Source organism: Cucurbita moschata, unplaced genomic scaffold, assembly GCF_002738365.1.
Source record: "Cucurbita moschata cultivar Rifu unplaced genomic scaffold, Cmos_1.0 Cmo_Scf00009, whole genome shotgun sequence".
Taxonomy (NCBI): domain Eukaryota; kingdom Viridiplantae; phylum Streptophyta; class Magnoliopsida; order Cucurbitales; family Cucurbitaceae; genus Cucurbita; species Cucurbita moschata.
Genome location: NW_019268525.1, coordinates 4401487 through 4416142, shown reverse-complemented (window position 1 = coordinate 4416142; position 14656 = coordinate 4401487). Strand labels below are relative to the sequence as shown.

Here is a 14656-nt window from a genome sequence, read left to right as displayed (position 1 = left end):
AAAAAAAAAAAAAAAAAAAAAAATTCCTAAGAGGAACAACCCAATTGACCGACATAAAAAAGATGTATATCCATTTTTTTTCCATTGTACATGCACTATACCATACAAAGGTATCCAACCTACGGGATTGGAACCAGTGACCTAAAGATGACTATTTGAGATTTCAAACTACAGTCTTCCGCTCTACCAACTGAGCTAAAGTTGGTTGTTGACCTACTAATTCGTTTAAAATTTGATGTCAGTAGTATAGAATTTTATGTAAAAAAAAAATCGACATATTTTAAAATTTTACACATTATATTTAGAAATATTAACCCCTCTAAATAAATAAATTTAAGTACAAATACACCTTCAACCAATTAGCTATAAAAATTGGTTGTTTTGAATTTACCTATACTATACATGTCAATAAGGAAAGGTAAGAAGACAAATCATGTTCGGTAGTGGCGATATCCTTCTCATTCCTGAGGTTCGAAAATCCTTTTACCCACCCCAAGTCTAAATTTTCATTAGGTTATAAAATTCTCTATAAAAAAATCCCTTGAAAAACGGCCGAAAACCCATGTTTATATTAAAAAAAGAAAAGAAAAAGAAGTTATGTTTCGACGCTCTCAACCAGTGTCTCGATGTTAGCCCAAAAATGCATGGACAGAGATGGATGGAGAGGAGGCTTTGGTGTCTTGACACTCTCAGCTAGCGTCTGGATGCAGGTTGAGAAGACTCGTGAACTCTTTCTTTATTGATTTTTCTTATTTATAGCCTGAATAAGATGGCGAATTTTAATATATTTCCGTACCAAATAATAATATTTATGGATTTAATCACAATTCAGGTCATCTGGACAACCCGACCTAAGTAACCGTAGATTAAAAGCACCTCAGTTTTGGGGCCTGGAGGAGAGGTATAATAAGTAGGGGATAAAATTTATGAGAATCAAAAGTTATAAATAGATGAGTTCGATTGAGAAAGGTTGGGGCGGGTGACAAGAAAAGCCTTTATGTGTTTGTACATCTCTTTTGGCTTCTCTGCATTGATCGCATGCCCTGCGTCTTTCACAACAGCTAACTCTGCGTTTTCCCCCAAGTGCCTGAAATTTCTTCATTTTAGTATTCAATTTATGATATTAAATTCTCACTAATTTCATCAAATTAAGAGTTCTGGTTCATACAATTTAACATATATAGACCTCAAAACCAACCATTTTTCTGTCTCACTTATCAAAATTTTGGTCATATTTTCCTGTTAAAAGGTAGGTTTTATCCAAATTAATGATGGATGGGTAAGAAACCAATGAAGAAGTGTTGTTCTTAATCAACACATCTTAAATCTCTCTAACCATCCATTTTTAAACTTTGAAATCCCCAAAAACAGTAACTCTCCAAATTAATGATGGGTAAGAAACCAGTTAAGAAGTGTTGTTCTTAATCAAAATATCTTAAATCTCTAACCATCCATTTCTAATTTTTGAAATCCCCAAAAACAGTAACTCTCCAAATTAATGATGGGTAAGAAACCAGTTAAGAAGTGTTGTTCTTAATCAACATATCTTAAATCTCTAACCATCCATTTCTAATTTTTGAAATCCCCAAAAACAGTAACTCTCCAAATTAATGATGGGTAAGAAACCAGTTAAGAAGTGTTGTTCTTAATCAAAATATCTTAAATCTCTAACCATCCATTTCTAAATTTGAAAGCCCCAAAAACAGCAACTCAAGAGATTAAAAGGTTTCTGAAAATACCTTTTTAATCTGTGTGCCAACTCCAAAGGAAATACTCTGTCTTGTTCTCCCCATAGTATCAGCGTAGGCTGCATTCCCAAATTTAAGGAATCATTGATATAACAGTAGAATATAACCAAACGAGGTTTGAAAAAAAAAAAAGTGAACGAACAATATATTCTAGTTAATTAGAGATGCAACTTATTTTTCTATAATGTCTAGCTACATATAAAAAGATGTTCTTGAAATTCTTTTGAAAATACTTCGAACTTCTTTCATTAGAGATGCTTAATAATTATAGTTCTTTTTATCTATATTGATATCACATGGGTATGAGTTGGATATTAAATCTTCGATAAGTAAATAAAAACTTATTCGAATTCTCCAGCTTATGAGATAATGAATTGATATACATAGTACATAGATTAGTACACTATTTTTTCTCATCAATCTCTCTCTATATAGATACTAATTTGGATAGCAATTCAAAGAAAGGCATTTAAATTACTTAAATATAAGAAATTTACGAACCTTGTTGATCTTCGGAAGAGTAGAAAGGTTCCTGTCTTTAAGTATTTCTTTAATCAACTCTTCTTTCTCTTGCTTGAATTCTGTGCACATCACCTATTACCAGAAACACAAACCAAAACTCTATTAGCAATGCGATCAACCTATTTAATATTCAAAATTTGAAAATACTGCAATCATTCTTCGCAACATGGATTAGTCCCGCAATGCTGATCAGAATAATTGTTTTAAAACCTGATTGGTTATGGGTTAGCATTATATGAGTTCCAAGTTGAAAATATCCTTGAATTTTTTGTAAGGATGCCTCAATTTGACAAACAGACGAAATCAGAACAAGTAAACAAGAAAAATTCAGAAGCACAATCACTCACAACGATGAAATCGTCCATTATACAAGTGGGTAGAATTCGAGCAGGCTTGACGAAGGTGAGGCGGAGAAGTTCCTTGAGCTTCGCCGGTGTTTGAGGTAGCAAAATACTAGCGGCCTCATCGACGTTCTTCACGACGAACATCCCGGCCGCCATATCCCTCTCTTCCAAGCAAACTCCGGCGCAACAGAGCACCAATCTCTCCAATCGCTCCGGAAATTGATCGGCCATACTATACGTTACGAAGCCACCGTAGCTAATTCCAACGACATTCATCGTCCGAACTTCAAACGAATCCATTAGATGCATCATACAGAGAGCCTGAAACGAGACTGACCTCTCCGGCCGAGTCGTATACGAATTACCGAAGAAAAGTAGGTCAGGAACGTAGACATTGAAGAATCGGATCAACCGTGATATGAATTCGTTCCATTGCCACATTGCGTTGGCTCCAAATCCATGGAGGAGCAATAAATTAGGTTTCGATTCTCTCCTGGTTTTGGGCGCCCAACAGTGGATGATCGTCCCATCGCCAAAATCGGTGGTGATGGATTTAAGGCCTGCCCTAGAGAAATAGTACCGATAACACGAGTCCAAGGTGGCAGAGAAACTAAAACAACCCGCCATTATTGGATTCAAAAACTCGGATTTTCTCAATCAAATCAGAATCTGCGAGAAAATCCGAGTGAATGTAGAGTTCGAAGAAATCAACAAGCTCCCAAAGGGGAGAAAAGGTAGAAAAGCTTGAGGAATTTAGATCGAAGAATCTGGAATAGGAGAGCGTAAAGAATTTCCAGTTACTTCGGGGTAATAGAACAGAAAATTTTCTCCCCGCTTCGGGGAGATCTTGAAACCGTGAAAATGGTGAGGGAAACTGAGATTAAATAATTAAATGCTCGTTGGCCTTTTACGAACACGACAAAGACGGCCACGAAAAAAGCCTTCATTCTCCGACCACAAAGGCCTGCCGGTGCATAAACCTCGCCTCTCAACAGATGCCACTTGTTTCATTTTGTTTGAATATTTAAAATGGAAAATATAAAATTAAATAACGTAAAATATAGTTACGTCATTTCATATGTTACTTTCCCATATTTTAAATATGTTTGGTCCATAATTCGATATAACTTTTTCTTTTTTTATCTTTATTGTTATTTTTTTTTATCTATTGTACTTAAAAGACAATTGTATTCAAATATAATGCGAAAACAAACAATTTTATTGTGCTTAATACCTACTTAAATTTTTATAATTGCTTTCTATATATTAAATTATTTATATATATATATATATATATATTAAAAAAAAAATTGTCACAAACAATAATTTTTTTTATTTTTTTTTAGCATAAGACAAAATTGTTGTATCCTCCCTCATCTAGATGGTTCTCTTATATTCTTGTGTGGCCATTTTTCATTCTATTTGTAAGAAAGATCATCGATCTATAGTAAATAGAGTATGATGTGTTTCTTGATTTGAAAGTAGTTCATTCACGGGTGAGATTTGTATTAACATTTTTTCATTGGTTTAAAATGAAAATCAATATCGAGGGAAGTTTGATAGAAATCGTAGAAGCAAAAACAACGACCAACATCGAACACGTTCGAGGACAAAAATAATATGCAAATAATGTAAAACTTTTAATGTTGGGGACTTGTGGATTGAACTGGATCCAATGGGCTAATAATTCAATGGGCCCATACCATGACTTGAACGACTAATAATTATATTACCAAACTTTTGGTATTAATTAATATTGACGCTCACAGCTCATCTCATTTTAGGTATTTGAGTAGTAAAAAATTTCAGTAGATTTACGTATAAGCCACTTGGAAACCTCCAAATTCAACCAACAACAACCCATTTTTGCTCATAATCATGTAAAAATTTTCCACTAATTATATGATTGCTTTGGGCAAAGTCGGCATTTCGCCTACCCATTTACCAATATTTTACTATCGGACAAAGTTACCAAAATGAATTATGTTTTTTAATGTTGAAATTTGAATTAAGTAAAATTGTCATGTAAAAATTTATGTAGAAAGCGTAGGTAGAGGAGGTTGGGGCAAATGATTGAGGGGTTTGGCTTTTGGGTTGGCGTGGGGAATTTGCTAATAAATTATAACCATATTGTTGGAATCACGGAAATGGATCATTACAATACAGTAGGACTGCACATTAAAAGAAGAAATTAGAAACGAAAAAGAAATTTAAAAGAAAAAAAAAAAAGCCCTTATTTTCCAACTTTTATCCCAAAAGAAAAAAAAAAAAAAAAAAAAAAAAACAAAGGAAGGAAGGAAGAAAGAAAGAAAAGGAATAAACAAATTAAATAAAAGCCAAGGAACAGAAGGTTTAACAATGGCAGAAGATTTGTTGAATGGGTAGCAGCTTCACTTCACGCAGTAGCAGCACTCACACGAATTGGTTTTCAGCTTGTTTTCTACTTCTCTGTCTGAGCTTCTTCTTCTTCTTCTTCCTTCGTTGCCTCTTTTTTCAGCCTTTTTCAGTTCATTTCAGGTCACGAATCTCGAGGATCATTCGCCTTTTTCTGCTGCCCCAAATCTACTTCTCCATCTCCTCAGGTACTTGTTTTTGGATCTTCTCGTTTATTTTTAGCCAATACTCGTATCTGATCCCTGTTTCTCTTCTGGAGTTTGTTGAGTTTTTGTTCTTGGCTGTTTCTCTCGTGTTCTTGTCCCCTACATTTCTCAATCGTTGATTAGCTGTGGTGAGAGTGTTTCGTTTGTGGCAGGGTGAAGTGCTGAACTGTTGAGAGATGAGAGTTGGAGATTAGTATGATGAGTGGTTGGACAGTGAGAAATTTCTACATAGATGTGCTTAAATTGATTTAAAAGTCCAAAGATGCGTTCAGTTTCGTGTTAGTCTTCTGGTTTTAGTTTCAGAGTTTCTGAAGTACTTGAAGTATTTTAAGAAGACGTAATGTTTAGATATTGAGAGTAGAAAATATTCAGTTTATCGTGAACTTTATGTAATTTTGGTTTAATATTACGCAAGTTCAAAAGTGGAATTAGATTATTTTTTAAATAATAGAATTTCAATTCATAAAAGAGTTGTTATGTTCATCAAACTCTTCGCTGTTGACTAAGTTTTTGTTTTCTTGAGCTTGAGAAAATGAATTACGATGACAAAGAAGTTCGAAATAAAAGCATGATGTGTTTCCAATTTAATCCGAAGAAATGTTGTTTTTAGAAATGTAATTCAGGTTTCTTGTAGTCTCTCATATACGAGTTGAGGCTTTCCCTATGTGACTGTAACTTTGGTTCGTTCGGGTAGTATCCATACGCACTAATTTAGTTGACTGAGCAGCTATTGAAATTGAAGTTCCAGCGAGTTAAAAAAAGTACCCTCCCTTTGACCCCCCTCCTTATGAGGTATAACTCTTTGGAGTGTATGCTCATAACGACTAACTCAAAACTATGTAAAAGTACCCTCCCTTTGACCCCCCTCCTTATGAGGTATAACTCTTTGGAACTGCCACACTTGTAGCCTGGTCTATCATTCTTATTGCGGCCTTGCCTTCTTGAAGGACTTGTTGGCATGCGCCAATGTATCATTAAAGATCTTGTACCAAGTAATTTAAGAAATATTAACTTTGGACAATCATCTCAGTTCCAATGTATTTGACTGTCAATGGATGATTTTTTTTTTTTTTTTTTTTTTTTGGCAGATATAGCATAGCAATGGCTCTTGTCATCCTTTTTGCATGGATTTCATGACGTCAACCAATGAAAATGATGCTAGTTAGGATGGGAGAGCTCTATCTTACAATTCTACTACTGGCTTGCTTTCATAATTTTGCGCTGTCTGATTATCAAGGTATGAATTGCATCTCAGGATGGCATTTGCAAATTGAGATGTCTCTTGTTATACTGCTGCTCATAGGCTTGTATCTTGACTATCTAATCTGTGATGTGGAGTTAAGAGTTGTCCATCTCATTAATCCTCTCGCTGTTTGTAGGTTGTTTTTATGTTCTAGAGTGGAACAATTTATATAGAAATTAAAGTTTGATTTATTCCTCTTGGTTGACAAGGATAAACAATCCATATGCAAGTTAAATGACAGTGGGTATAGGACATTTTTTCAATGTAATTAAAGTTTATTTTTTGAAATTATATAGTTGTATCGTTCAAGCTGACAAGAGAAATGTATCTGATATTTTTCACACTTTCTTTTGATATGAAACAGACCATCGTTTTGTCACATGTAACACTCCTTTTCTACCATCTTCCCTTTTTTACTTTATGATTTCTTTGTCGGATTGTATAAAAGAAACTAATGTGAACGCCTTTTTTTTTCTTATAAAAGAAACAAATGTGATTTTTTTAGAAAACAAATGTGATTCTTTTAGAAAACAAATGGTTTTATAATGTTATTTTCTCTTCAATCTCTGATTATCTAATTGTGCAAATTTGTTAATAATTGCTATTGTACTGATATACTCTACTTGTTTGACTCCTTGATGTTTGTCCTTCTGCTCTCCTCTAGGTGATGCTCTCTTTTCACTGAGACGCGCATTGAATGCAACAGAAAATCAGCTCACAGATTGGAACCCAAATCAAGTCAATCCATGTACTTGGACCAGTGTTATATGTAATGGAAACAATGTGATCTCTGTGTAAGATATACTTCAATGTACTCATTTCCCTATTTTTCTCTTGAGTGTTGCTGTATTATACTTTTTACTTGCCAATATAAAAGCTTTCAAGTCTGGACTTTGCTTATGTTGCATTTAACTTTCTCAGATCCTTGTCAGCTATGGGCTTTACTGGAACTTTGTCCCCGAAAATTGGAGTTCTCAAATCACTTTCAACGCTGTGAGTAGTGTGTTCTTGTGTGTCCAAGAACTTGCCCCCTAAATACTTCATGTTGCATGATTTAACCGGATGTTTTATTATACTTTTCTCGATTTTTTATTGTTGTGTGGTTTCATTGTGTGTAATATAATATACACACACACTTAAGGTCATCTTGGATAAAACTTTGTTTTGTTCGATGAACAGAGTTTTGTATTGTAAATATGTATCGTATTAAAATTTCATAATTGGAACTTGCCTTTTATCATTGATTTTTCAAAGAAATCCCAATGTAAAAGATCAAAAGTCTTCAACCAACTGAGAAATACTATTTTCATTAAAGCACTAAGCTTGCTTAATAGCTGCCGAACTGTATTCTTATTATTGGATTTCCTGAAATTTACCAAGCCTAAGATTTTACTCTCTAGGAAGGTATAATTGCTTGCATCACTTGGTCTGACTGTCTCGTTTATGTTTATAGTTTTGGGAAAGGGTTAGAACGAAGGCATGCTTATCTCTGATAACCTTAAATTCTGAAAAGCATATTATAATTTATTGGCCGTTAAATTTGTAAACTTGGTTTTGAAGTGCATGTATATATGCTTGTTGACGATGAAGTGTAGAGCATCTTCATTAATATATATTCATCTACTACAGGATTTTGCAGGGGAATCACATAACTGGAGAGATACCGAAGGATTTTGGAAACTTGACAAATTTGGTCAGTTTGGATTTGGGAAATAACAGCCTAACTGGCCATATACCATCGTCCCTGGGTAATCTTCAGAAACTACAGTTCCTGTGAGTAGTTGTCTCCAAATGATCTGTAATTTCAAAGACATTTTATGAGCGTCTACAATGCAGATGGTTTATTTTTGAGTTAATGAGTCGTTATTATCATTCAAGCAGAACTCTGAGTCATAATCGTCTAACTGGGACTATTCCTGAGTCACTCTCAAGCATTCCTAGCTTGATTAGTCTGTAAGTTTTCCATTTTGCGTCTGAGACTAAGCTTGAAAAACTTCGGACTTCATTAACCAAGTGTTCTTCAGTTCTTAATTTCTTGATTATGATTCTTCTACAGGCTTCTTGACTCAAATGATCTCACGGGCCCAATTCCGGAGCAGTTATTTCAAGCTTCAAAATTCAAGTATGTAGAACTTTTGAATACTATCTAGGTAGATATCTAATCACTGGAGAACTTGTTCAACAGTTACTTAGAAATCAAAGTTAGGAATGGCAGCGCTACCTTTTTCTAGTTGGACGTAGCTTGATTATCTTGGTTTGAGAAAATTGATGATTGGTACCCTAGGCTGTTTTTCCGGATGATGTTGAATCGTTTTGTTTATCACAGCTTTTCTGGAAACAAGTTAGATTGTAGCGGGAAGTTTCTGCATGCCTGTGCTTCAGACAGTTCAAACTCAGGTTATTGGATCAGATTTATCTTGGGCTTGGAGAACAGTTTTTCCTATATTTTGATTACTTTGTCACTCCTTAATTGGAAGAAAAATGTGAAAGTTTATCATCTTGTCAGGTTCTTCGAACAAACCTAAGGTTGGCCTTATTGTTGGAATTATAGCTGGGTTTACTGTTGCTCTCCTTTTGGTCGGTGTATTATTTTTCTTGTGCAAGGGTAGATATAAAGGCTACAAGCGCGAAGAGTTCGTAGATGTTGCAGGTAAATTTTGTGCTATTATTGAATTATTAATGTGGGTTATGCAATTTAAAGTATGCTTTTTTTGTGACAAAAACATTTATGCCATTTTTTTTTTGTAGTATTTAATGGAATAGGCATCTATCTAGAAACTAAATTGTTTTGTTTCTGTTTTTTGTTTGATATTTAAAGTTTAGACTATGTTACGAATTATCATATCAATTAAGATCCATGCGTTTATGGTATTTAAATATTTCATTTATCAATTCTCTTTATTTTTTATTTTTAGTTTTATAGTAATAAGTTGAGGACATATACCTTATTCAATTAAGCTATATCCAAGTTGACCATTAATAAACACTATGATATTTATATATTACATTTCCTTACAAAACAATTTCTGCTAAATTATATAATATATTAACTTACATTCTTTCACATGCTAATTAAAGTATAGCTATACTGTAAGTGTGCTTAGATTAAATAAAAATTTTAAATTGGAAAATTTGATAGTGATTTAAATTTACACTATAGTTATTTGCTTTAGGTTAAAATTAATATAATTAAAAATGTAATTTGTAATAAATGTTACATTAATATAAATTAATTTCACATAGAAGTTAGATTAAAACAATTAGTTAAAAAAAAAAGGTGAGAGTGTGACGTCGAACCTTTGACATTTTGATGGGGGTTAAAATGATTTTAACTATGCTTGAGTTGACCAAAATTAGTTAAACTAATGGTAAAGATATGGTTTTTATCAAAAGAGATATATTATTCGAATCACATGTCACTCATAGATTCTATTAAACAAATACAGTTATCTAAATAATTTAAAACATTCTCATAACGTTTTCCAACATAATAAACACTGTTATTCAACAGTAACAGAATTTTAGTCTCTCAAGCATCTAGATGTTTAGTAGATTCTCAACCAATAAACCTCAAAACATGCTTCTTTATAATTGCATGCTGAATTGTTTTAGATCACTATTTTTTTTTACTATTAAAATAACAGAGTTGTAGATCACTATTAGAATGCCATGTAGTTTCAAGTTAAATATATTTTTTCCAATTAGATTGATAAAGGACTAGGAACTAGTTTCTTGTGTTATTAACTGTTTGATGTCTTAATACGGTTGAAGGTTTTTGCCTCGCTTATTAACTTAACCATCTTGCATTTTGAAAAAAAAAAAAAAAAAAAACAGCCATCCTACGTTTTAAATGGAATACCCCTGGTAATGAACTGGAGTTTTTGTTGATTCCATTATCTTTGAGCTTTGTTTTCCCTGAATTTTCAATCAGGTGAAGTTGATCGAAGAATTGCATTTGGTCAGCTGAAAAGATTTTTATGGAGAGAACTGCAGCATGCTACAGACAACTTTAGTGAGAAAAATGTTTTAGGACAAGGAGGCTTTGGAAAGGTGTACAAAGGGGTGTTTGCCGATGGCACCAAAGTTGCAGTGAAACGGTTGACTGATTATGAAAGTCCAGGGGGAGATGCTGCTTTTCAGCGTGAAGTTGAGATGATTAGCGTAGCTGTTCATAGAAATCTGTTGCGGCTGATTGGGTTCTGTACGACTCAGACAGAACGCCTATTGGTGTATCCCTTTATGCAGAATTTGAGTGTTGCCTACCGTCTTCGAGGTATAAGGTGTTTTGGTAGTTTTTTATATTACATGATGCTGTTTGGAGCATTTCTTTGCTATATCACAAACAAGAGTGCATGATACATACTATATATGTATATATCAGATGCTTAATTTTTTTTGTCAGTTAATTCCATGCTGGAATTGCAGAACACGCTAATAATCTGTAGGTGAGTAGAAGAGACTGGAGATGACGTGCATTCAATTAATAAAACTAAGATCTAAGAAATTAATTAATTGGTCCAGTGCTTGTGTAAATACTGGATGTGGAATAGGGAAAATATTGGTTGTAGATCATTTATTTTCTGATTCCTTTATGGGAATTGTGAAGCATGAGCACTTGTATCATCATCATGATCATCTTCTTTTTTGATTATTGTGATTTTGAAGTTTTACGAAAAATTAACATTCTTCTAATAGAAGACAAATTGTCCTCTGCCGTGAAGATGTACTCAGTGTTGCTAGACTTATCATCCTGTCGGGCATCATTTTGTAGGAATTCCATTAAGAACGTTATTAGGCTATTAAGGGCATATTAGTAATTATCTGGGAGGTTTTAAGGGTATTTGGTTATAAATAAAGGGAGTGGGAAAGGAGGAACTTAGACAATCTTGTAGATGGATTAGTGAGCGATATCTCAAGAGGGAGGTTCCAAATACCTGAAATACTTGAGTTATGTTATAATTGCACTATCTTTGGTATTTCAATGAATTTGGGTTCTATCTAATTTAATTTGTCTATATAACAACCGAATATTCTGTCTTCTTCGTTTTTATGTAATAAATAACTATGTTTGGGCAAGTTGGAAAAGATTACGAGAAACTTTATATGATGGCCGTAGAGCAGGGTGGGGTTCTCATCTCTTGAATTGGAAGGTGGTATTCAGATTGTGTTTGGAATGATTGGAATAGGTGAAATTCCGTGTAGCTGGGTAATTTTAGCCACTTGTGGCGTTCTCTTTAGAACTTGAAGCTTTATGGAATAAGGTCAATATGTGCAAGTACGACCGTCGTTCTGATGAGTGCGATCCAACTTTTGTTTTCAGGAGCATCTTTAGGGACCCTTGGAAGACCATTATTTCTCAATGTCTTCCTATTTTTCTCAATTATGTGAAGTTTTTGGAACGTGATGGTAACTCTCTTTGTCTGGGAGGGTCCTTGGACGGGAAGTTGTAGCCTTCTGTATTCTTAGATTTGATAGGAAGTTGATCTTTCCTCTCATCTATCCCTTGTGCAATTTTTGGCTTCTGTCTTGTTAAGTTGATTTTGTTCATTCCACGGCTGACTTCCCTTTTTTTTTTTTTTTTTTTTTTTTTTTTTTTTTTTTTTTTTTTTTCACTTAGCTGTGGAAGGTGAAAGAAAGGGAATTATCTGCTTGCAATGGTGTGTTCATTGTAGGAAATACGTTGAAATTTCTGGGGCATGTCCTATGCTTTTTTGTCCTTTTTCCGTAAACATTTGAGCTAAGTTTCTATAGATCTTTGGGACATCTCTTGCTTTCCATTGCACTGGCGTTCCATCTTGATTTTGGAGTGCGCTTGTTTCAACATATTCCTTTGGATGCCCATCATGAAGCTTTTTAGCGATTTCCTGCCTTTTTTTTTTTTTTTTTATAGCTAACAACTAGGGCTCGTTCTTGTAATTTCTTTTGTTTACACTTGTTTGTACTTTCAATTAGGACTGTCATTCTATTTTGCTTTCATTTAGCCAAATGTTATTGTAATGCCACACTGATAAAGAGCTGCTATCGTTTTCTGCTGATTTTTTTGGCAATCTCCAATACAGAACTTAAGCCTGGGGAGGCTGCTTTAGATTGGCCTACTCGAAAACGTGTGGCATTGGGCACTGCTCGTGGTTTAGAGTATCTTCATGAACATTGCAATCCAAAGATTATTCATCGAGATGTTAAGGCAGCCAATGTATTGCTTGATGAAGATTTTGAAGCAGTTGTTGGCGATTTTGGCTTAGCAAAGTTGGTTGACGTTAGGAAGACTAATGTCACTACTCAAGTTCGAGGGACAATGGGCCACATAGCACCGGAGTACTTATCAACTGGAAAATCATCAGAAAGGACTGATGTTTTTGGTTATGGTATCATGCTTTTAGAACTTGTCACAGGGCAACGTGCAATCGACTTCTCACGCTTAGAAGAAGAAGATGATGTTTTACTACTCGACCATGTAAGTAAATATTGTCTGATTAGTATCTTATATGCTTCCTCCTTATGATAAATTTAATTGGTGTCATTATCATGGATTAAACACAAACACTAGCAAAATGTCTATGCTAATAAAAGTCAGGTCCATGTATTCTTAAATTACCACATCTAAATTCTCAAAATTTTGGCTCATTTTCACTCCATGGTGGCTAATTTTCGTGTCATATTGGCTATGAAGGTTAAGAAACTAGAAAGAGAAAAGCGACTCAATGCTATCGTAGATCGGAATCTAAGTAACTACAACATTCAAGAGGTGGAGATGATGATCCAAGTTGCATTGCTTTGCACACAGCCGTGTTCGGATGACCGTCCAGCAATGTCGCAAGTCGTTCGAATGCTCGAAGGAGAGGGATTGGCAGAGAGGTGGGAAGAATGGCAGCATTTGGAGGTTACTCGCAGACAAGAGTATGAGAGACTGCAGAGAAGATTCGAATGGGGAGAAGATTCAATTCATAGACAGGATGCAATCGAATTGTCTGGTGGAAGATGAGGTACAAAACTCATCTCCAACTCTCTCTCTCTATTAATCTAATGAATCTCTCTAGATAGAGACCATATGACAATTATTTTTGTTAGGTCAGTTTGACGTGGGCCATCATCCTTAAACCATATTACACAAACTTAAACCAGTCAAGAAATCCTTGCCTTCCCATCCTCCGTTCTGTAAATTCTCAGTGGCTTCTGCTCTCTTTCATTTCTTGGCTTTTGCATCTTCCTATAATCTCGTGTCCTCCATTTTAACCTTTGCTGTATCTGAACTCTGTAATCCAGCCATATCAACAGTCCTCATATTCACGTCTGCCATAGCATTTGTCATGTTATAGTGATCATTTTTATTTAAGATTTCAAATACATTAGTTACTTCCGTCCATGTATTTAAATCCTACAGCCCCAGAACTTTGATTTTTAGGCTTTTTAATTTTAGAAAATTTTAGTTGCATCCTTCAATTGGTCGGTTTTATTTAGTTTTTATAATTTTCACCGTTAATAGATAATTGGACAAAAAAAAAAAAAAAAAAAAAAGAAAAAGGCTATGAAATTTGCGTTACTGTTTTATTTTATTTTTCTTTCCTCCTGGAGTTCCTTGTATTAGGTTATGATGATTCAGCCAAAAGGCCCCAAGGTTTTTCATTGATTTTTCTTTGCTGATTTTCCCCTTCCATTTCATATTCCTCAAAACTCAGAGAGAACTGATATTTTCACTAATTTGATTAAATAACTGAAATAACCCAAATAACCCAAATCTGCAATTTCGAAAACCCTCAACCAATCATTTTTATTGACGTCATTTTTATTAACGTGTCTATAACGCTAAAGACTAAGTGAGTGAAGGAAATTGATAAGAACAAACCAATAAGCAATCACACGTGTTGCCTTCGCCAAAGCAAGATGCTTGTGATCTAAATTTAAAAAGTACAAATCATTATAAAATTGACAAATTGGCCCATTATATATAATATATTTTTTTAAATATCGAGTAGCTCACCCAAAGTTAAATTATTCTAATTTTTCTCTTTTAAATTTTTTTCATCTATTCCTAACAAAAACACATTTAAATTAAATTTTTTTGTGATTGAATTACTTAAAAAAAAAAAAAAAAAAAAATATATATATATATATTTAAATATTTTAAATTATAATAAAGGAGTGGGGACTCACAAAAATAAAGTAAAGAAAAACTAAAAAAGAAAGAGTACGTCAACGACT

The 14656-nt window shown here is 34.0% G+C and overlaps 2 protein-coding genes and 1 non-coding gene across 11 annotated transcripts; 1 reads left to right on the top strand and 2 right to left on the bottom strand.

Moving 5' to 3' along the window:
- Positions 1-113: 113 nt before the first annotated feature.
- Positions 114-205, bottom strand: TRNAY-GUA. The gene is given in 2 exon segments: positions 114-149; positions 169-205. It is a non-coding gene; the product is annotated as a tRNA-Tyr (tRNA).
- A 515-nt stretch (positions 206-720) lies between these two features.
- LOC111446940 (monoacylglycerol lipase ABHD6-like) lies at positions 721-3518 on the bottom strand. 2 transcript variants are annotated; one of them, XM_023085872.1, is made up of 4 exons: positions 2618-3241; positions 2250-2342; positions 1740-1807; positions 721-1087 (listed from the first exon to the last, which is right to left on the bottom strand). In XM_023085872.1, exons 1-4 carry the CDS (start codon positions 3239-3241, stop codon positions 934-936), a joined length of 939 nt encoding a protein of 312 aa, XP_022941640.1. In that variant the 3' UTR covers positions 721-933. The 2 variants fall into 2 exon arrangements, with proteins under 2 accessions (XP_022941640.1, XP_022941641.1); XM_023085873.1 differs by lacking the exon at positions 721-1087 and adding an exon at positions 1552-1569 and having other exon boundaries at positions 1705-1807; positions 2618-3518.
- A 1380-nt stretch (positions 3519-4898) lies between these two features.
- LOC111447498 (probable LRR receptor-like serine/threonine-protein kinase At5g10290) lies at positions 4899-13824 on the top strand. 8 transcript variants are annotated; one of them, XR_002711276.1, is made up of 14 exons: positions 4929-5196; positions 6303-6451; positions 7122-7251; positions 7379-7450; positions 8087-8230; positions 8339-8410; positions 8514-8579; positions 8784-8854; positions 8964-9107; positions 10389-10730; positions 12517-12911; positions 13128-13440; positions 13531-13667; positions 13713-13824. XR_002711276.1 is itself a non-coding variant. In XM_023086706.1 (13 exons), exons 3-13 carry the CDS (start codon positions 6361-6363, stop codon positions 13437-13439), a joined length of 1839 nt encoding a protein of 612 aa, XP_022942474.1. In that variant the 5' UTR covers positions 4899-5038; positions 5132-5196; positions 6303-6360; the 3' UTR covers positions 13440-13820. The 8 variants fall into 8 exon arrangements, 6 of the variants coding, with proteins under 6 accessions (XP_022942474.1, XP_022942479.1, XP_022942477.1 ...); XM_023086706.1 differs by having other exon boundaries at positions 4899-5038; positions 5132-5196; positions 13128-13820; XR_002711275.1 differs by having other exon boundaries at positions 13128-13667; positions 13713-13820.
- The last annotated feature ends 832 nt before the right edge of the window (positions 13825-14656 follow it).